This window comes from Nannobrachium achirus, assembly GCF_963921795.1.
Source record: "Nannobrachium achirus genome assembly, chromosome: 22".
Taxonomy (NCBI): domain Eukaryota; kingdom Metazoa; phylum Chordata; class Actinopteri; order Myctophiformes; family Myctophidae; genus Nannobrachium; species Nannobrachium achirus.
In genome coordinates, this window is record NC_137829.1 from 3774394 (window position 1) to 3798333 (window position 23940).

At 41.7% G+C, this 23940-nt stretch overlaps 2 protein-coding genes across 2 annotated transcripts in view; one reads left to right on the forward strand and one right to left on the reverse strand.

Moving 5' to 3' along the window:
• The window catches only part of LOC308308383 (nck-associated protein 5-like), a 104984-nt gene that overhangs the window by 38003 nt on the left and 43041 nt on the right, over positions 1 to 23940 (forward strand). The window contains exons 2-3 of the mRNA XM_080753806.1: positions 11570 to 11660; positions 12971 to 13129. Of these exons, the coding sequence (XP_080609932.1) occupies positions 11571 to 11660; positions 12971 to 13129 (249 nt within the window). The 5' untranslated portion in view covers position 11570. The remainder of the gene's footprint in view (positions 1 to 11569; positions 11661 to 12970; positions 13130 to 23940) is intronic.
• On the reverse strand, positions 16900 to 18264 carry LOC308307780 (AFG1-like ATPase; the record flags this gene model as incomplete). The annotated part of the gene is made up of 1 exon (XM_080753063.1): positions 16900 to 18264. One exon carries the CDS (start codon positions 18262 to 18264, stop codon positions 16900 to 16902), a length of 1365 nt encoding a protein of 454 aa, XP_080609189.1.

Below are 23940 nucleotides of genomic sequence, written 5' to 3' on the forward strand. Positions count from 1 at the left end.
TATAGGCTCTGATGATTAGTGTCAGTGATTTAATTCGCCTACACATTGAAGAAATGGAGTAGAGAGATGATGATGATGATGATGAACATTGAGGGTGGTGTCATTGGTTTGCTAATCAGGTATGGCATCATGCTTACCAGAGGAACTGTTGTGCAGGGTGTCAAATGGAGTGTAGAAGTAAACACTCGCAGACCAGTACCAGTTCTCGCCCTAAGAGGGCAACCAGAATATAGTACTCGTTACTTCCATCTTTACGGATAAACAGTTTTTTGCCGCGCTACTTCTCCCACAGTTTTGGTGGCACGCACTTGGGCCATAATGTCAAATCGACCGGCTTCATCAGGACTCGTCTGCTTGCATTTTGCTTGCAAGATATGCGTTATATTGTTTAATAATGTATTCGTGGATTAATTTTCTCCATTGAGAAGCTGCAACTTTTCCCAAATATGGAGATGACTGACATCATGTCTGACGTCATAGACCACATGAGCCAGACACTGTATGTCCATATATGGGCATTCCAAGATATGGGCTTGATGACATCAAGGATCTCCATAGGCTATGTGGACATAAAAGGGACAAGGGCGGAATTAATTTGCAAGTGTGACTCGCGTCACGGCAAACGCACTTGCAATTTCCCAGAATTGCATCTTTCTAGTTCTTTATTAAGTATAGAGCTGTCTATACCACAGACATAAAAAGGTAGACGCCTCTTCCGGCTCTCTGGTACCCGTCTCGCCTTGGTGGGCATTTTTGATTGACAGGCTTGGAATTCTACTGTGTGCGTAACAGACAACAAGGTCGGTAGGCAAATCAGAGGCAGGTTTGAATGGAAAAGTCCCGGAAAAGACGCGTTGTGATTGGCCAGTAGTGTTTTTGAGTGGCAGCCTGCCCTCGACACTTCCTCTTTTGTGCCCACCAAGTTGGACGGGTCGCTCCAATCAACTGCAGCGGGTGGACGAGGTGTCTAGCTTTTTATATCTGTGGTCTATACTGTAGGTGGGGAGAGAAAAACCTGTGATCTGATTAGTCATTCTTAAGGCCTGTCCATAGTATCTCCGAAATGTTCGGTGAGTTGGACTTTCCAACGTGCAAATTTCCAAACTCTCATTCGGTGTAATGCTTTTCAGAAGTTGCGAGTGACGTCATTTTGTAGTCGAACCTGATCTTTTGACCGAAAGGTTTGGTTTCGGTCAAAGTATGGACAGGCCTTTATACAGTACATTTTCTCTAAAGGCTGGTAAAATGAACCTCTTTCAATCTGGCATCCCTAACTTGTGCATGTTATACGCAAAAACCTTCAAGAATAGTGAAAATAGCAGAAGAAGCTCACAACACTTTCACGATGTGCTGCATTGTGAGCTTCTAGTTTCGCTATTCTTGTGGTTAAACTTTTCTTCATTTTAGCTGGGAACCCCCTGGAATCCCCTTAAGGACCCCTGGTGCTCCCTGGACCCCACTTTGAGAACCACTGGTATAGACAGGTCATGAGCCCCCTGCCCCCTACTTCTATGTTCACGACTTCACGTGCAGCCACTATTCTGTATGGAACAAATGCACCACTCAGACCCCATGGATTGAGTAGTGTTTGGAAAGGAAGCACTGCATTGCCATGCATGTACTGTAGATAGGGGGTGTAACGATACATTTGAACAACGATACGATACGTATCACGATACATGGTTGACGATACGATACATGGACGATATTGGTTCATTCATGGTGATACGATGCGATTTGATTGAATGATTTAAAATCGATATAGTAACTATTTAGCAAAGACATCACATCTGTGTGAAACGTGTCAATAGAGCAGGTTTTTTAAGGTAAAAATCTATTATTATGGATATAAATAAGTAAACAATTTGATTCTTTAGCAAACAAACCTGCACCTTCCTTGACATGAACACAGAGATTACACACAATATGGAATAGCAACGTAATTAGACCCCTCTTTTTCATTTTCCACTTAAATTTTGCTAAGTACAAGGCACAAATACTTAGTTTCCATACAATCGAATATTTGCATTGCAAAGTGATTCGATACAGATTATTTGCATTGTAAAACGATACGATACGATTTGCACTGCAGAGCCAAACGGTACGATATATCTGCTTTTGCATATCGATATAGTAGATATAGTAGTTTATATTTCTATGGTATGCAACCACCCCTCCAATATAAAGTTGATTGCTTGTCTTGTAAGGCTTGGGTGTTCAGCTGTGCTCCGGTGTATTGGAGCACTGCAGCCATACAGTAATGAAAACCCTAGAGAGCAACAGAAGGGCTTCCAGTTCTCCACGGTGAGGTGCTCGCCTACCCGCCTGGCTCGTCATCAGAGCGGTGACAAGGGTTGAGTCACTCGCTGTGTGGGTGAAACTAGGCCATCCATTCACACAACGTTGGGCACAATGAGTTGGGGGTCAGAGGCTTCTGGAAAGTGTAGCCTGTGGCGAAATGTCATGGAGAAACGGCTCGAAACCTCCTCCAGGATAATGCGGTACAGTTTCCTTTTATGTGAAGCTTCAGCGAAGACATACAGTAGTCATCAAATAACAGGAATAGCTGCAAGCTATATGTGTGGATAGATTGGCTTCATCAAATGAAAGCTGGAATACATGAGAACACAAAGTGACCTGAAGATGTAATGTCTTCCTGTCTAGCATGCACATACTGTACATGGGGCTAAGCAGTCCTTATCCAGTAGGATCGTTACAAAACCCTGGTGACTCCTGCTCAAATTGCCAATTACCTGGGAGTGGACTTGGACAGTCAGCTGTCCTTCAAGGAAACACATTGTAGTGATCACTCCATCCTTTACATTTGCACTGAACCACATCCGGAAGCATCAGAACCTTCCTTCCTCACCAAGGAGTCTGTTCAGCTTCTTATCTAGGCCTTAGCCCTGTCCAGTTTGATAACTGTCTTTGCTGGTCTGCTGGCATGCTCTCTCAGACCCCTTCAAACTATTCAGAATGCCGCGGCACACTTGGTCTTCCCCTTACCTCCAGCCTCCAGCTAATGTCTAGACCGGTAATGTCTCCCCCAGTCACAACTGCAGCTCTACCTATTTTCCACCACAGTCTCCTCCTCTAGCACTCCACTCTCCTTGAACAACTTCTTGTCACTTTATTAGTATGGTTGCTATAATAGGCAACACACTTTTGTATTTGGTCAGAGTTTCTTTTCCCAGCAAAGTGAACCTGTGTTTTGTAAACTTTCCGAGTAATGTTATCCGGGTTTGGCGACTGCACAACAGAAAAGTGAAGCTTCTGGTCATGCTTCACTTGACATTACAATATCTAATATAAATGGTAAGACGGAAGATGTTTCCGGCTGTCTGTTTCCGGCCGACAGTACAAAGGCAAGGCCCTTTACCCAATGAGGGAGCAGCGTTCTCGGTGACGTCATTCTCGGTGACGTCACCACCAACAAGTGTGACCTGATTAACGAGATACAAGTTGGCACGTCGACAGAGTGCCAAGTTTCCCATCCACATACTTACAGACAGCACCGATTGCAGTACTTGCGCACTTTGCTGGCGCACAAGTAGGCCATATATGGCCACGAGTGTACAAGGCATAAGTTGGCACCTCGACAGAGTGCAGTCTAGTTCTTTTATTTTTTCGAATGGGAAAGGCAATCCCCAGATTAGATGCTAGTTACACTATGCAGATATACAGTATGCTGGTTGTTCATATATGTTATGTATATTAGACTAGACCAGAGCCCTTTATTGCACCAGCTTACTCAGGGACTACACAAGTCAGGAATGAATCGATGCATGTTGAGAACGCAGCATGGATCTGTCCCATTTCCCATATTCCCTCCTGATTGGCTACGATTGCCTTCTAAAGTTTGTGTTTGCGACCTGACGGTCGCTTATCTCCCGATTAGGGAGTCTTACTCGTATGCAAATACTTCTGAGGTGTAATGTGTGCTGTACACACATACACTACCATAATCACAGGTTCATCATAGAGGTTGTTGGGACATTAAAAGCATTTTTACCATCACAACCTCAACCCACAATAACCTTAACCTCAGAATCCCTTTCCCTTGCCTTGATCCTAACCCCAACCTGAACCTTTGCAGAGATTTGAACCCTGACTATAAAACCAAACATCATTACAATGTTCTCATTGTGGGGACTTAGTAAAACAGTGTAAACATGCACGTGCGCACACGCGAGCGCGCACGCACGCACGCACGCACGCACGCACGCACGCGCGCACGCACACACACACACACACACACACACACACACACACACACACACACACACACATAGTAAGTACTGTATGTAATCTACCGGTATATTTAATTACACTTATCTATCTATAAATGCGAGAAGTCTCTGCGTGTGTGTCTGTCTGTCTGTCTGTGTGTGTGTCTGTAATCCGCGTATCTCGAGAACCGTTCGTCCCACCGGCTTCAGATTCGGCACGCGCGTTCCCCGCCGCGGCACGGAGTGCAGTGCCGGGTCTCGACCCGACCCGACGCGCGGTTTTCCCGAACCGGCGCGAAACGTTCGGAATCTCCTTATGCGGGGTTGATTGTTGACATCAGGCTGTTCCGGAGGAAATCGGCGAAAGCTCTGACTCATTGTGACATCACTTCATAAAAGGCTCTGACATCACGTACGCCACATGAGTCAACAAAAAATCTCTGAATAACTCCATATATAGCATATATGGGCATAAAATGGACGCAGAATCACAAAGATCTCCATATACGGGCATAAAAGGACACAGACAGACGGATACAGAGATCTCCATAAATGGGCATAAAATGGACGCAAATGGCATATATGGGCATAAAATTTACGCAGAATCACAAAGATCTCCATATACGGGCATAAAGGGACACAGACAGACAGATACAGAGATCTCCATATATGGGCATGAAATGGACGCAAATAGACAGATATCTCCATATATGGGCATATATGGGCATAAAATGGACCCAGAACTATATCTGCAGTGATCTCCATATATGGACATAAAATGGACGCTGACAGACAGACAGACAGACAGACAGACAGATAACAGATATCTCCATATATGGGCATAAATGGACACAGGCAAACAGATGGTCAAAACGGGTCCTATGACAACAGGTATAATGGGGTTTGCATTAAAGGGCGGGGCATTCATTCCCTATTTACATCGTTCCCGAGTTGGCCAGGTCGCCGACTAGACGCTTCAGCTTCTAGTATATATAATAATATTTATATACACTTGTATAGATATCAAAGGACACTGAACTTTCAATATATCTGTTCTCTTCTGTCACCTACTAAAATAAATATCAAGCATTGTTTCAGTTTTGCACACTTTAAACTCCTAAAAGTAAAACAGAATTTGATTCTTTGGGCAGTAACATTCCATCAATCAGGGTCATCTTTGTTCTCCCTTAACTCATAATTAAAAACAGGAAATCCACAAATCTGGAAAATATAAACATGCTCAAATCAGCATAATGCCTGCAAGAACAGCATTATCTGTAACAACTGTGGTTCTGCATGTTACAACCTGGTCAAATACAAATAGCCATACATATATTGTACAGGGCCTCTGTGTGTGTGTGTGTGTGTGTGTGTGTGTGTGTGTGTGTGTGTGTGTGTGTGTGTGTGTGTGTGTGTGTGCGTGCGCGTGCGCGTGCACGTGCGTGCATGTCCAATATTTATATTTGCTAAAGTTTTATAATGTATGAATCAATTTGCAACTTTGTTTTGAAGAGCACTGTATACAAACACGGCAATTATGTTTATTTCTGAAAAACAACAAAACTGATGATTCTCATTGAGACAAGAGAAATCCCATCCATAATGCAAGTAGATGCCATTTTATCTCCGTTAAGGGAACGGGAATTATGTCATGATGGAGAAGCAATAACAACACTTAAGCGAAACAAAAGCATCCTTGTGACGAGGCTCTGCATTCCATACATAGCGTGACATTAAGCCCAAATTATGTTACACATTAACACATTTAGAGCAAAGACAACAGAACGTCCAGCATTCATTCCGTGGCACTTGAGGAATGAGGCCCAAATACATAGACCGAGTCTGCAGCCGCACTGACCTCAAGACGTTGCCCCCTCCCCCCCCCCCGGGGGCGTCGCACCAAATTCTGGGCAATGGGTACAAGGATTCACTGCGGGCCCCCCATGAATGTTCTTCATAGGGGGAGGGGGTTTAACCCATTTAGACTGGGAACACATTATTACGCATTATTTTGTGCTTTAACTATTGAAAAATAGCAGATATACAAGCTCACAGCGTGGCACTTGGTGCCGCGCTGTGAGCTTGTTGATCTGCTATTTTTGAAAAATCTTGAACATTTGTGCAAGGCTTTGAATATGTCAAGTCCTTCTAAGGTTTTTTGAAAAAAACCTATGTTTCTATGTCAGTGGTGCTCAAACTTTTTCATATGAAGGACCCCCAAAATGATATGTATTTGGCCACGGACCCTCATCTCAAAATATTTAGTTCCAGGGACCCCCCAGAAGCAAAATTTGTGTTACAAATGTTCGCTTAAAAAACACACATATATTCAAAGATTTGCGCCCATTTTCACAACTTTTCAAAAATAGCAGATTTACAAGCTCGCAGCGCGGCACAGTTAGCTTGTAGATCTGCTATTTTTCAATAGCTAGTGTAAGTATAAAATAGTTAAAGGAGCTATAGTCAACTTTTTCTTGAAAAACGGATGCTAAAATAAAAATAATGTTTCGAAAATATTTTATAAAAAAATAAGCTTCATATCTGTGTTTCTATTCAAAAATGACCACAAAAAGTGTAAAATAATGATAAAATAATCATTTTGGCCATTGTCAGATCGACACTTTGTTTACATTCTTGTCTATAGACTAGGATGTAAACAAAGTGTCGGCCCTACAATGAAAAAGTTGACTATAGCTCCTTTAAGGCTCCCTCCACCTTGGGCCCTAGTAACTCAGTCCCACTTTTCCCCCCCTTGTGACGCCCCTGTTCCCCCCTGCCAGGCCAGTAGTCATGGGACAGCTAGGGGACACAGGACTGGGGGACGTCTGGAGAGTGAGACACAGAGTGCGGGTGGTTGTTTTCTTTTTTTTTTTTTTTGCCTTCTTTTCTTTTTTGTCTTCCCATTTCTGGGAACGTTCAGCGCTCGGCATTCCTCCCCACACACAGTCCGTTGAGACCGAATCCCAGAGTCCCGCTTTCTCAGTGCCCACTCACTTAACTCTCAAATACCTGGAACGCGCCCGAGTCGCGTTAGATTTTAACCACTTTAACCATTATTTTATGCTTTAACCTTAGAAAAATAGCTGCGAGCTTGTAGATCTGCTATTTTTGAAAAATCGTGAAAATGAGTGCAAGTCATTGGATATCTTTGACCCGATCTTTGACCCGACTTCTAAATCCTTCCTCTAAATCATGCTGTTCTCAAACCTTTTCATGTCAAGGACCCCCAAAATTACAGGTATTTGGCCGCGGACCCCCATCTCAAAATATGTTGTTCCAGGGACCACCCAGAAGTAAATATTTAGTTACAAATGTTCGCTTTTAAGTAGATATATTCAAAGACTTGCGGAAAACAATCATGATTTTTCAAAAATAGCAGATCTACAAGCTCGCAGCGCGGCACTCGGTGCCGCGCTGTGAGCTTGTATATCTGCTATTTTTCAATAGTTAAAGCAGTCAATAATCCTAGGCCTGAATGGGTTTTAACATGACAGAGCCGTGGAGAGCACTGGGAGATGTGGTCTGTAGGCCTCCTTAAAGCTTTGGTGACATCAGGTTGGGAGAACAGCATGGGGTGAGTGACGTGTGGGTTCAAAATAACTGTTTTTTTTTTTGTTTTTTTTCATAGGAATCCTGTGATGTTGTAATATTAAGTGTTAAGTGTAGTGGTGTAAAGTAACTAAATACATTTACTTAAGTAATGTACTTTGATGGTATTTGTACTTTACTAGACTTGTACTTTTACTCCGCTACATTTATTTTAAAACTTTAGTTGGGCCTACTAGTTACTTTGCAGATATAAATGATTATATCATAAAACATAGCCTACATTAATCCACTTTAGCCCTATTTTATACTTTGGCTATTTGAAAATAGCCGATCTACAAGCTCACAACTGCGACTCCTTGTGAGCTTGTAGATCTGCTATTTTCAAACATTTTGTACTTTTGCTTTTGGTACATTAAGTATAGCCTGGCGGGGCCATACGTCATACTGTGTTCACTCGTGGAAGGAATGAGTGAGTGAGCGCATTATGACGTTGGGCCCCGCCAGGCTACATTAAGTACATTTTGATGCCAACACTTTCATACTTTTACTCAAGTATATTTTGAATTCCGTACGTTTACTTGTAACAGAGTATTTCTATATTGCAGTATTGATACTTTTACTTAAGTAAAATATGTGAGTACTTTTTTTTTTTTAAATAAGCGTTAAAGGAGTAGTTCACCCCCAAAATGACTTTTTTTCTATTGATTACTAATGCCATGGAGACTTGAGTTCAATAATACTTTTTGGGTTTTGGCGCATTCCTAAGACAAAAAATGTATTATAATAAATGTACCCCCATTGATTCCGGATGGGGACCCAAATGCATTTGGGTCCCCATCCGGAATCAATGGAGGTAAATGTACTATTATAAAAATGTTGTCTTTGGAATGCGACAAATACAAGTCTCCATGGCATGAGTAATCAATAGATAGGGGGTGAACTACTCCTTTAAGTGCAGCCAGGGGGCCAGACATTGTGTTCATAATGCGATGCGGTGGTCCCTGTTATTGTGCAGAATAATGTTACTGTCCACATGTGGGAATTTCCCCCAGACTTTTACTGTGGCACATTTAAAAAAAAAAAAAAAACGGGCAAAGATTTAGACCTGAGACACCAGTTGAATTGATTTAAGTAGCTGTTAGAATAAAACATGAGCTGTATTCTGGGTTCCCCAGACCCGTGTTGTGAACCACCTCAATTATGATTTCTAGCCAGCGCACAGAGAGATAAACTGCAAGTAGATGAATTATGACATCCTGCGCATGAGGTGCTGTAAGTAGATGCTGAAATGAGTTTCTATAACAGATGACTGGGGAGGGAAAACCTGAAGACAGTGCTGGCCTGTTGATGATGCTGGTGGTGGTGATGTTGATAATGATGTTGTTTGTGGTCATTCTAATAATAGTTATGGTAACGTAACTTCTGCTGTGATGCAACCTCAGAAGGTCCGTCATGTATTAAAAGTCTAATAATGTGCGTTTTATTTTATTTTATGACAATTAAATAGTTATTTTATTTTGATTTATTGTGATTATTATGGATACAATGTGATGAAAGTGCATGTGGGCTTCATCTTATCTTCATTGTAGTGTCCAGATCAGAAACAGATTAGGGGTCTTCAACGTTTTCAGGCCCCCTTAGTCCCCCAAGGACCCCTTAGCTGAGAGAGAGATGACGCAGGGACCCCCTCTACATAATTATTGTATAAATGTGTGATGCAGATTTTCATCGATTTCATAGATAGATTCATAGACTTGTTTGAAAGCACTGTCATCAGGATTTGTTGGATGTTGGATTTGTGTTTTCTATGTACTTGGTCTGCTCTTTTTTACCTCTACACCAAACCTATTTGCTGAAAATAGCCGATCTACAAGCACACAATGCCTCACGCTGCGAGGTGCTGAGAGCTTGTAGATCTGCTATTTTTGGCTAAGGTTCTCCTCAGAATAGGGATCATGCCTGTTGCTAAGGTATGGCAACATGACTTGTGTCTTGCACGCCCGCGAAGGCTCACGCCACTGTTCAGCTGCATTAAGCCTGCTGCCCGATTTATACTTAGTTTACATTGTGAGCTTGTAGGTCTGCTACAGTCTTTCCGGTGCTTAATGGGTCAATTCTGAAGTCTAAAATTTACGGTAGCATGGCTGACCCCAGGTCAGTGCAAACGAGTTTGGATTAGAACACTAATGATGTGGTCACCATTAAGGGTCTAATGCTAATGGCGCTAACAGCAGAGCCGCCTGCATCAAGGGTAAAAATGTCAGCAAGGGTGACACAATAAATTGCGCGGCCATTGTCCATCAGACATACACACCTCTGAGGGAAAAGCAATTATAACTCATCAAGGAGGCCTGTGGCTGTTTAAATGTGAGCCTGTTAAACAAAATGTCAGCTCCAACATTGTGGGTGTTTGTAGAGTGGGATGTGTATTCATCAGAGGAGGGTTTTAGATTTGGACATAAAAGATGGGTACAGTGGAGAATAACTCCAAATAGGGAAGACGATATTTGTTGCCAGCAAAGCAGGTGCATGATGTACAGTAATACTACTGCATATAGGCCTATGATAAAACAATCTAACGGTGCATATCTATATGATATAGGCCTACATCTACATGTTTATGTAGGTGTATCATTATGTATATCACATACAGCTCCTATATGTGAATGTACATTCCGAATAGCATAGTTAATTCAAAGAGATTTTTTCATTTTGAGCAGTGAGCACATCTGGAGCCCCTCAGGGCTTTATACTAGACATGCTCCTTTGTTCCCCTCTACACCCAAATCTCTTTGCCGAAAATAGCTAATCTGTAAGCTCACTATGCGTAGTGTGCCAATATGTTGTGAGCTTGTAGATTAGCTATTTTCTCCAAATGTTTGGCCCACAATAGGCACACTAGGGTTCATGTGGTTAGTCGTCGCTCCTGGTTCAAGTGCAGCTCATGACCTTTGTGTTGATGTTTGACGGTTTCCTGTATGACATCATTATTATTATTATAATTTTTGATTGGTGCTAACCGCTCCTACATCTGGCTTTGTGTGTATGCCCGTATGTCCATCCGTTTTGAGCATGTATATAAAGGCACCGCTCACTTCACACTAGGTGTTTTTTTTCTATCATCCTTATTCTGATCATGCCATAACAGGCAAATATTCTGAAAGAATGGATGACCATCCAGCCAAAATTGGCAAACATACTGTACAACCTTATAGATCTGCTAATTTGAGCTACAACAAAGTACATGGGGTAGTTAGTTACAGAAGGAGGTGTGCATGGTTTCAGGCGAAGTTTATTCTGTTTTCAGCCCCCTCTGGTGGACAAATTGACATACACGTTGACAGACAGCTTTTACAATCCCCCCCCCCCACACACACACACACACACACACATTAAGACACAGGACTGTCACGATATGACATTTTACATGATGATTAATTGTCACTCAAATAATTGGCGATTAACGATTTAATTGTGTTTTTGTCGTTGACAATTACATTTCTGTTTGGCTTTTAGGTTTTGAAGTTGTACATGGTAGATATGACACATAACCTAAATATACAATGAAATTACTGACATATTTGACAACTTACTACTTAAAAAATAACTTTGACAACGCGTCGCGATGCGACGCGTTGTGAGCTTGTAGATCTGCTATTTCCACTATTTCAGAAATTTTTCAACATTCACGATTATGACAAAATAATTGCGATAATGTCAAATAATCACGATTAGACGATTATGTAATAATTGTGACAGCCCTACAGTTGACCTATTGTCTTTCAATGCAGAATGGAGGAGACGGTGAGAACTCTACTGCAGAGCCACGACTCAGTGGACGGGGCGAAAGTCGACCCTCTGGACCTCATGAAAGCATACAAGGTACAACAGAGAGGGCTGCCAGGGATGTGATGTGTGTCTGGAACAAGCTGTGCTTGTCCAGAGGCCTTAGATTGGTTTTACCTCCAAGTCATGTTTACTATTGTCTGTGCTTCCTTGTTTAAATCAACCTTTACTTGCTGAAGTTTGCCCTTTTGCAACAGTGACATTGTTCTGTGTATTATGTGGAACACGCACACACACACGCACGCACACACACAGAGGCTATAAGGAACTTTTAACAAGAGCAAGTTCTTTCACTTCTGTTATCCAAGATGCAGGACATTTATTTTGTTACAATTTATTGTTAGATGCACTACTGATTTACTTTGCCGTTTGCTTTAAAGACAAATTTCTTTCTCATATTTGGGATTTGTATTCTGCATTGAAGTTTATGATATGATTAGTGAGGCTTAGTGTGTGTGTGCGCATGCATGTGCCGCGTGTGCGTGCGTGCATGCGTGCGTGCAAAAGATAAAAACGAATGAACCATGGCAACAAATGCAATAGAGCGTGTATAATTCAAACTGTAGCTTCTAATTAGCTGCAAAGTTAAACCTTATGGAACCAAAGCCCTTCTTTGATGCATCTCACTCTATCAACAAGTTACACACTGAATATCGGCACACCTAAGATAATGTGACTCTGGCTCTAGATTCAGAATTCAAAGACTTTGTTTACATACAGTCTAAAACCTTGAGAAACTAGTTTTCATTATGATACCGATAAATAGGAACTTAAAGTATACTACGTTGGTTCCATTGATCCAAGCCGATTGATTGATCATTACCATAAACATTCTCTGAAAATGCACACGGCCCACCCAACTGTTAATTGGTCAGATGGGGGTGGGCCACGAACACTTTCAAGGTCCAGAAATGGTCGGGATCCACTGTGGTGGACATAAAGATTGACTTCTCTTGACTTCACTTGACCACCACCTAGGGATGGGACAATAAGCGATATTATCGTTTATCGTGATAAAAAATCTCTCACGATAATCGTATCGTGGAGATTAATTTATTGTCATATCTTGATCTTCCTCATGCACTGGGATCAATTCAGCTTTTATTTGCCGAGCTGCATATCCGGTACCACTTAAACCCTCTATAATTGGTATATACCCTCTATAAACGCGTGTTGTGAGCTTGTAGATCTGCTATTTTTTGGCAAATGTTCCGTCCCAGGATAACGGATTTGGATTATCGCGATAATATCGTAAATCACGATTTCTTTGGTCACAATAATCGTGATATGACATTTTCATATCATCCCATGCCTACCACCATCATCATCATCTTCATCATCATCAGGACAAACTCCTGGAGGAGATGTGGAAGCAGCAGGACAACCCAGAGGGCCCTGGGGACACCGCAGAGGGACCCAGCTCACCAGGGGATGGAGGAGCTGATGAACCCGGGGAGAATTTGGAGGACAGCAGGCCTCTTCTGGAACGACTCAAAGCCCTGGAGGTAATATTGTACAGTGACACTAAAACCGATGAAGCCTGATTTCTTTATATGACCGAGCTACAACACGTCACGCTGCGTGAAATATATCATCCCAGATGAATATATACAAACTGCATATTTTGCTGCACTGCACTTTATTTTATTTTATTTGTATCCTCCCACATCACACTCCCATGTGAAGTTGGAAGCATGCAACTTGAGTAAATTAAACTCTCCCATTCAGAAAACACTAGCTACAGTACTTTTCTTTTCTTTTTTTCTTTCTTTCTTTCTTTTTTTTGAAATGCACAATTGGGAAAACAGTAAAGCAAAACAAATTAAGTAATTTTTCTTTTATAGGAAATTAAAATGTAAAAAGAAATAATACATACAAACTTAAAAAAGATTAGATCACACAAATAGATGGAGCACAAATTGAAAGTAAAGAAAATGACACTGTACGCTTAAAGTGCTTTGCGGTGCAGCGTGCATGGTCCGGTCCCCACTTCTAAATGTTATCCATGTGTGTCATAGTGCGCTCTGTGTGTTCATGTCTATATTTACAGTGTGTGTGTGTGTGTGTGTGTGTGTGTGTGTGTGTGTGTGTGTGTGTGTGTGTGTGTGTGTGTGTGTGTGTGTGTGTGTGTGTGTGTGTGTGTGTGTGTGTGTGTGTGTGTGTGTGTGTGTGTGTGTGTGCACTGTGCCGTCTCGATATCCAAACTGTCATGTGCCACCAGTGTGCATGGTGTAGCCTGATTGTCTGGGGGAAGTACAGTAGCTATTTAGCAGCCTACTGCCAGTGGCTCTGTGGCTGCACAGCATCTGAAACAGTCTGTGGTTGGTATGGTGTTCTCATATAAATAAAACTTTTGATATGGGGCAGTAAAAAGTGAGTTGCGAGATTCCCAGTCCCATTCCTAAATGAATTCACTGTGCTCTACAGCAGTGGTTCTCAACCTTTTCAGGCCGCGACCCCCCAAAATAATGATATTTTAACTGGGGACCCCCCCCCCCCACCCTGACGAGCACTAAGAGTTGAGGCATTACACCTTGTACAGTATAACACGTTTCTATTTTGAAAATAGCAGATCTACATGCTCATGTAGATCGTCTATTTTCACTATTTCTGCCTCTGAATATTTGACAATTTGGCCAGTGTTTAATTTGTCACTTTAGTATTAAAAAGTCCTTAATGTACACTCAATACACTTAAACTTTATGTTGGTTTGTTTACTGTTGAGTAAGAAAACAGCATTGCACATTAAGTTAATCGTCTGGGGACCCCCCCCCCCCCCCCCCCCCCAATTAATTTGGGGACCCCCCTGGGGGTCCCGACCCACTTGTTTCCATTGTCTTTGGTTATTGATTTTGTTAATACTGAAAATGACAAATTAAACATTGGTCAAATTGTCAAATATTAGAGGCAGAAATTGTGAAATTGTGAACGCCTCGCAACGCGAAGGCGTTGTGAGCATGTAGATCGGCTATTTTCACAGTAGAAACGTTATACAAAATTCCTCAACTCTTAGTGCTCGTAACTGGGGACCCGGCCCCAGTTAAAATATGATTATTCCGGGGGTCACAGCCTGAAAAGGTTGAGAACCACTGCCATACACTACCTGTCTTTGGGCATTGCGCATAGGAGTAAGCGACTTGTTATTGAGCTGAATTATTGTTATATAGTCCTGGAAATTGTGTTAAATATTCTGGAAAGGTTTTGGAAATTAATTGGTAAAAATGTGTGGGAACCTTGCAACAGCGACGATAGGGTACACAGGTACAAGAGTACTGAATGTTTCATTAACGTTCTGCAGGATGGAGAAACACAGGGAATCAGTGCACAAGGAACTTATTTCATCTGGGAGGTGTCAATTAAAATGCAGACAGTGTCGTTTAACTTTTGGAGCCAGTGTTCCAGAGAATGTAGTCTCACACCTGCAGAACAGTAATGGGGCTTCAGATCACTGTTATTGATCGCACTGTTACCTCCCCCAACACAGTATACATCCACCCCCAAATGGTATTTGCATGCTGCAGCTACATTGTGATTTATGATCTTTCTGAAGATTATTAGGATGCATGGGGTAAAGAACCTGTGACACTGTGATGAGAGTCAAGCCTCACCACCCATGTGAGGTCTTCGGAAGAGTTTAGTTGATTAGTTAATTTCCCTCTTATCTGGGGATAAATAAATGGTATTTTGTATTTTCATTTCATCATAACACCAACAGCTCTCAACCATAATTGTAATTCTACCAAAAAACTGTTTATCTTCAACCTGGCAACTGCATCGCATTGTGACGTGTTGTGAATGTGAGATCTGAGCTTGTAGATTGGTTATTTTCGGTGAAGATATTTAGTATAGAGTAGAAATAGGAAGGGCCGTAGTATAGAGCCCTTGGGAATCTGGTCAACTAAGTACAGTATATGTTAGATCCTTAAGCTGCATCATCATGATGATCATAGGTCACCTGAATTCAAAAGGCTTTCACTTCATCCAAGTTTGTAAATATCAAGTCACCACGGTATACATCTGAGTGATCCCAGATTGCTATGGTTATATGGCCCACTCATCATCAGATACTCACAAGAGTGTCACCGACTCACCGGTGTACAATATAGGTCTCAGTGAGATTTATTTTGTATTTATTTCGCATTATTTTATCAAAATGTTTACTATGTACTTTTATTAATTGATTTTCTTTTGCGCAGCACTTTGTAAACCCTGTGTTTGTAAAATGTGCTGTATTAATTAATTGGATTGGATTGGAGATTTGATTCCCACTACGAACCTCCAAAAGTATCCAACTTTGCTTTGCTCTCTTGCCTTCAAGAACCATTAACTCCCGTCAGAGTAAACATCCTCCATCCCCAGTTCTTCAAGAGTTAGCCTCTCGAGACAATACGGAAGTCAGACCATGCTGTAAATGAAGCCTATTTTGCAGTGATTTCTCTATTTCCCGTCCGAAATGTGAATGGAAATAAATGCTATTGGCTGCAACCACAGAGCCAGAAGGAAGCATAGAAACATACCCTACTTTATCATTAATTTTATTTAAAAAAATAAAAATGAATGGCACCATAATTTACTAAACGCACATCATAATGATTTGAAAAAAAAAAAAAAAAAAAAAACTTTAAACTAGTGATTGAAAAGGTTTACTAAGGTAATAAAATCAAGTGTAAAGTTTGAATAAAACCTCATTGACTCCAATTGAGAATAATGTATTGACACCAACAAAGGTGAAATAGCGACATCTGCTGGGCCATTAATAGGAACAGCAGGCTCAACAAGGACCCGGAAATAGGATTCAATTCCAGCGAACAAAAGTTTACCCCTCGTTCTGAACTTTGGTCAACTACAGTTGTTTTTGAATGTGCTAAATAGTGTGATTGATTGATTGATTGATTGATTGATTGATTGATTGATTGATTGATTGATTGATTGATTGATTGATTGATTGGTTGAAGGATTTTCTTATAGTAGTCACTCATAGCTATTCCCTGGATTATATTCTGATGGATAATCACTATGGCTATATCCCTTATGGGCAGACATCACTAGTTAGGTTTTGATTGGACACCCCTGTGGCGGACTCTGTTCCCAGTCAACCAGCTTTTTCTATATTCTCTTTGAACACTCTGTACATCTATTTACTGTATGCTGATTCTACTAGAGATAATCCACACAGAGATGTGTTAAGAGTTAAGACTAGTGTTCTGTTTGGACTGTTCTTTTGACAGATAGAAGTAGTAAGCTTCTGTGAGCACAGCTTGTGTTACTGATCTTATTATACCTTCTTTTGTTGAGGTTTTGTACTTCTGTCCCCTTCAATCCAATACTCTTCTGTCTGCATTTCGGTGAGACGAGACACTGTCCTCTGAAAGGCAAACACCTCCTCTTCTCCACTGAAGATGGACAGGCCACTGGCCGAGTCCCTTTTCAGGCCCAGGTCGTCCATGAGAACGTGACTCTCATCGTGATCATGATCCCCATCGTGTACAAAAATATTCTCGAGTGGGTGATCAGCCAAAATCACTACTCGCACTCTATGGTCATAGAGAACATCTATGAGTGTTATGAGCCGCCTGGCTTGTGTCTTCTTATTAAGCGTCAGGAGAGGAATGTGTCGAATGAAGACGGTGTCGAACAGTCGAGATATCTCAAGGTAATCACTGGCCCCTAAAGGCTTATCACACAACTCCTCAAATGTACAGTCGAGTATGGTCCCACAGGCTTTGTCCAGACGTACCTTCCTGCCATGTACATTCAGCACCCTTGGTCGCGTTATATCGTTCTGTTTGAAGGCCAGGTCATCAAACATTGTATCCAGTGTGGCCTCTGCGCCAGGCTCACTTGAGAGGAAGTAAAGCTTTCCAGCGGATGGACGATTCCTTTTTCTGTAATCTATTCCAGAATCCAGGCAAAGAGTTTGGCAATACTGCTGCAGCACAGCAATAAAAGGCACGAAGTTGACCCTCTGTAGTCCAGTTTTATACAAGTCGTGAGGAGGACGATTAGAAGTGGCTACTACAACAACGCCATTCGAAAACAAGTTCTCAAAAAGCTGCTTGAGAACCATGGCATCAGCAATGTCTGTGACCTGAAACTCGTCAAAGCACAAAAGGCAAGCCTCTTCACTAATCTCCTCAGCAACAGGTGAAATTGGGTCATAGTTTTTGGCCATTTTCCCTGTTTTCCTCTTTGGCATACTCTGTTTCAGCCGATGTATCCGCCTATGAACGTCCAACATGAAGTCGTGAAAGTGGACTCTCTTTTTCTTCTCTGTTTCAACATGTGAATAAAACATGTCCATTACCATTGTTTTTCCCGTGCCAACATCTCCATAGATATAGCAACCTTTTGGCGGTTTAGGTTTTGCGAAGAACTTTGAAAAGAAAGACGACGGTGTGTTTGTGTACCCTCTCAGGGTGTTGTGCATCTGATCCAACTTCTGCATCACCGCCTTCTGATGTTCATCTTCCTGCAGAGAGCCGTCTCTGACGAGACTGCTGTAGTGCTCCAGTGGCCCGCTGAAGCTGCTCTTTGCACCGATGTCCTCAACCGCCTGCTGTGCACTCGCAGAATAACCACGACTGGGAATGTCTGACAAAGCCTTTAATAACGCTCTTAAAGGATATTTGACTTTAAACATGTATCGTAAGCCTGGCGCAATTAAAGGCGACATCTTTTACAGAGAGCGGTATTGAAGAGCCTAGAGTCTCTGTTGGAGTCCATAGCGGGAATCTAATCTCTCACTGAGACCATGGGTGCTTACTGTTTAAACTGTCCGGAGGTGACACCCTTGTCGTCATGATGAGTCAGCCATTCCCAAATATGGAATTCTGGGTGCCCAAATATGGGGGTACATGGCGTCACTCAGATGTATTGGGTAACTGTTAACGAACCATGAAAACCGCTTTAACAGTTCCTCACTCATGTGGGGTAGTGTGGGTGGTACAGATATGCCATTTTAAAAAATCACGCGTCCTGCCATTGGCAAGACAGTAGATGTCCAGTGGATTGGCAGAACATTGAGCTTGTAGATCATTTTTTGAAGCGGTGAAAGCCGCTTCCAAGGAGTGGCTTTGTCTGTCCCGTACAGTCTGTCCCATAGGCTTCCAAAGAGTCCTGTGTCCGTGTCATGTCCCGTGCATGCAGTATTGAGGATTGGTCAAGCTTCACATGACAATTTGGCCCTCCAGACAAAATCATTCATTCATTAGAATTCATAACAATATAGAACTAAAACACATAGAAAGTATAGATCTAGAACACAAAATGTATAGATCTCGAGCACAGATTTCATAGCTCTAGAACACTTGGAATGAAAATGCACCGCTTCACTTCGAACCGAGGTTTGATTTTTGTATTTTTGCTATTATTATTATTATCTTTTCTGACTACAAAGTTTAAATCTACCTATGAAGGTGGATTCTGCTTTTCAATGGGAATAGAGTGGTTACTTGCCATTTCCATATTTCTGCAAAAATACACTCCATTCTCCGAAAAAAGAAATGTGAAAAGCAAAACAGGGAAAGAAACCTGTAGAACAAAATGCATTTGCAGGAACTTTTCAGAAAAGAGCAGTAAAGCCTGAAGACTTGAAATGGCACATGTATGTACCCACGAAGGTAAAGACACCAGCTTGGGCGTAAGAACATAGGTGTGATTTATGTTTTCCACACTGGGCACGCTGTACAAATTTGTATCTGTTTAGTGATCTTTAGTCGCTCCCCTTGCAGCTCCCAGTTCGGGGTTAAGTATTCAGAGATGCTCAGGGACACTTCAACATGAAGCAGGAGGAGCTGGGGGTCACACCAGGACACTTCTGGTTCCCAGATGCCCCCTCCCCCCAGCGCAGAAACCACTGTTCACAGATTAAGGAAGAGAGCAGGATAACAACTGTTACAATATAGAGCAAGGCAGCAACAAAGCAGGGAGCAAAGCAACAGCAAAGCAGCTGAGAAAGTTGTTCATGAAATTAAACTAGAATTAACTAGAACTGAAAGAAATTACAGAGTTACAATAACAATTCAATTCAGTGGTTTGCTTAGGTGGATTTTCACCTAATGGGCAATAAAGCATTCAGAAATATTACTTTGTTTTCATGCTCTGGTATTATTTAGTAATGTGCAGTCAAACGAGATAAAAATCATGAAAGCGGTAACATTTAACTTATACCGTTACACAACACAGCATAAAGCTCCTAATAATGTTATGATAATAGCATGACCAGTTTGTACAATGAACTGATGTTTGTTTCTTCAACTGCAGCATTATTAAGAGTCTATTTAAGAGAGCAGACATAACAACTCTGTCGTTTATGCAGGCGGCTTAGTCAAACCGACGCACTTAAATTACATATTCAATTTCCTCCTCCACTCTAAAGACCCTAATGGATAATTCTGAGCATGTCCCGTGCCTTTCCGACCGTCACCTTTTTCACGGAGGCTGCCTTTATTTTAATCCACACTTGTAATTAAACTTTTGAAGTGGGAGAAGAAGGCTATGTTTTTCCCCCCTCTCTTTTTTCAATTTAGTCCAAAGTACTTTCCAGCCATTACAGCATAAAGCTTCCGTATAATCTACCGTGAAGAATTGATTCTGAGAATCACAAATAAGTGTGAGAGGATGAATGAGTAAACACAGGAGGAGATGCTCGCTGTCTTTGTGCTCGTTGAGAAGAGCCCTTCGTTCTCCATGTCAGTTGCTGACTCTTTTAGTCCAGAATTAAATATTCTAAAACTTGAAAAGTATTGGCATCAAAATAGAATATCCCATTTCACAGGTTTCAAATGTATAAAATGTATACTGTGCAAATATTTTGAAAATACCAGATCTACAAGCTCACTACGTGAATGCGGCACATTGTGAGCTTGTAGATTGTCTATTTTCAAATAGTCAAAGTTTACAGTAAATAGGGCTGAAGTGGTTATGTATGTTTTGTTATAACAGTCCAAATCTACAAAGTACAGTAACTAGTAACTAAGGTTTTCTAATAATTGAAGTGCAGTTAAAAGTAATATATTTGACTCTGACATCGAGTGGAGTAAAAGTAAAAGTATAAAAAATTGGAAATACATCCAGTAAAGTAAAAGTATCTCAATACAGTAAGTAAATGTACATACTGTAGTTACTTTCCACCCTTGCGTCCCTAGTCTGGGTCAAGCATATTGCAATAACGTAGGAGTCCTGACACGTGAACGTTAGTTAGAGTTCTCAAATTCTGCCCGAACCCGACCATACCCGACCCGACCCGACATTTAGGGCCGGATAGAGCCTAAAATGTTTGCTAATTAGTCGGGCCGGGCTGGGCCTCGTTCCAGCCCAGTTAGGGCCGGGCCTTCATTTTCAGGCCCGTTGAGAACTCTAACGTTAGTTATCTCCAACATGGAGTTAAAGGCATTATGCTCTGAAACGTTGGTACTGCATACAGTACATAGGGACACATACTGTACATACACACATTGGGACCTACACACTAAGTCAAACATAGGAACGATTTGCACCGCTCAAAAATAGCATAAATACAGTATGCTCACAACATGTCACAATGTGTTGTGAGCTTGTAGATCTGCTATTTTCATCTGAGAGATTTGACAGTTTTTCAAGCGACGTCATTATCAGTGCGTCATCATCGGAAGATGAGGTGCTTTGCTTTGATCTGTAGTGATTGGTTTAGGGAAAGTCAAATGTCAGACTCAAGCTTCAGCTGAGTCTGAAATCAGGCTGGTACCGAGGCTAAGGGAGGCCCTGGGCAACTAACGGTTGCATTATTTGTAAAACAAATAAAACCATTTCCCCCCCCCCCCCCCCCCCCTTTACCTATTTCTCTATCTCATTAATAAATGTGTTTTGTATCGACTCCACATCTATGCGTATTCTTTGTACCACAAGTGAGTACCCATCAAGCAAAGTAAACTGTCTTGTAAGTGCAAATTTACTGCAAAAATGTCTGCAATTTTAAGAATGGAATACAAGATTGGATGGCTTGTTCTTATTTTGTATTTTTATAGTTTCTCCCCTTTTTTCCACTGCTGCCAGCTTGTAAATCAATAAAAGTCATTTGTAAAAGCAAAGTGATATCACATCAATAGCAGGAGAGAGACCCAACCAGCACATTATTTTACAAGGCTTGAGTGACCTTTCCATAGTATGCATGCAGGGCTAAACATGGCCTTTTAAACATTAAGGGTTTATTTCCTCAGAAACAACACAGTCAGTGCTCTCATACTCTGCTGTGAGATTATGCCCAGTCGTGGGAAATTAATGAGTGCCATTTGATCCATGCTGTGCAGCGGTGGAAGAAGTATCATTTTGAATTTAAGTAAAAATAACATTTCCACGGTCTAAAAATACTTTTCAAGTAAAGGTCCTGCAGTAAAATAAATGTTTTACTCGAGTCAAAGTACAATACTATTAGCATCAAAATATAGTTAACACCTTGCCGTCCGAAATAGAATGGTGGTTGGTAGATTAGCCGTGAAATTTCTATTATTGTATTGTGATCTGAGACATAATATTATGTTTATAAACATGACCCCGCAGCCCCTCCATCTTGAACAGCGCCGCTGTTTTTTCTTTTTTTTTTTTCCCCAGCTCAGTAACTCACCATGATTTTCTCGATTTCCGTTGGGATAGAATGGGGGTTTTGGCCGATCGTCGATGTCCCCGTGCGTTTCGCGTGCGCGATCCTTTCACGTAAATGTCCCCGCAAACAATCCATGTGTGACTGAAGAACAGAACTGAAAAGTTTCGCTAGCATAGCCCCAAGCATGGCTGCTGTAGGAGCTCGAGTGTGCAGACAGCAAACGGATGGCTGGGAGTAGCCTTGGAGAAGGAGAGGCGCTGACGTCACCTCTGCTTCATGCACGGTCTGCATGAGCTATCAATGCACGAGTGGTGACTAGGGAAGGTTAGACGATCGCCGATTTTCGGATCAAAAGTTTTTATTCCGGTTTTAAAGACAAAGTCCGGGAATGTACGGCGTGGCTGAGAGTCCCTGGGGGGATGTGCGATATAGTACGGTTTTAACATTAAGGGGCTCCCCGTGGCTTAGAAGGTGTTAAAGTAGCAAAAGTACTCATGAAGACTGGCCATTTCAGAATCATACAGTGTACGGTATATCATGTTATTGGACAATAATAATTACTGATCATTAAGCATTTTAGCGCTATTTTATACTGGATATTCTAAATAGCCGATCTACTATGCAATGCATTGGGAGCTTGTAGATCAGCTATTTATTTTCGAAACATTTTCAAGGAATTTGTATATGCTACAGTATAGCAGAAAGCACATACTATAGCAGCAATAGTAACATGGGCATTCAAATATATGTGCATATATAGGACTGATCGACTTCAAACTCAGATATCCATATGTCTAAAACCGTTTCCCTGTATTGTTATACTATCCCAGCGGTGGTAACAGTATCTGCACTTTGTATTTTGCAATGTTGGGTTGATCACACTATGCAAGATTAGGAAGACAGTTTCTAGTGCCAATCCAAGTTTTGTCTCTTCTCTGGGTCTTTGTTCATGGCTAACAGCTGCCAGATAGAAGCTTTATAAAAAAAGAAATCTGCAACGACGATATGTGCAACTATTGGAGTTGCAATGTTCTTTGAATCCTGTTTGCTCACCCGCTTATGATTCTCAGGGCTTTGGACGTTCAGCTCACAGCAGGTCTAGGATCGCTAACTCTCTCTTAGATTTACTGCATTCATCATTCCAGTGGAAAGTCACCTCCTGTCTTCCCGGAATGGATGCTGCTCCCACACGCGCTAACCCTTTCTATCAGTAATTGAATTACACCTGGGTGGAGTATCTTAGTGTCATCCTCACAGACACTGAGACCCTCTCTAAAATGGAGGTTGGCACCTTAGATTTATGGCGTCATCCATTTAACACCATCCCTTGCCAGCGAGACTTCACTTCCACTGATCCCACAGGGAGAGAGTCTTTAGGAAATCTTTAAGTTGATGGATAATGAATATGTAAGGCACAAAGCACTGCTTCTACTTAATTAAAAAAGAAAAACACTACGTGAATCAAAGTTATTTATTCCCTGTAATGGTAGATTAAAGTTTTGTTAAATGTATGCTTTCCCGATGCATTACAAATAACAATAAGGAATGGTCGGTCTGTCTGTCTGTCTGTCCGTCTATCGTGGGTCGACCCTGTCCTTGGGAAATAGTGATCTACAGTATCTGTCTGTCCGTCGGTCCGCCCGCCCGCCTACCTGTCTGAATGCAGATGGGGATAGAACATACACTATTCATCTCTGGGCCTCAACATCAAGGTGAAGGTCGTGGTTGACCTGTAAA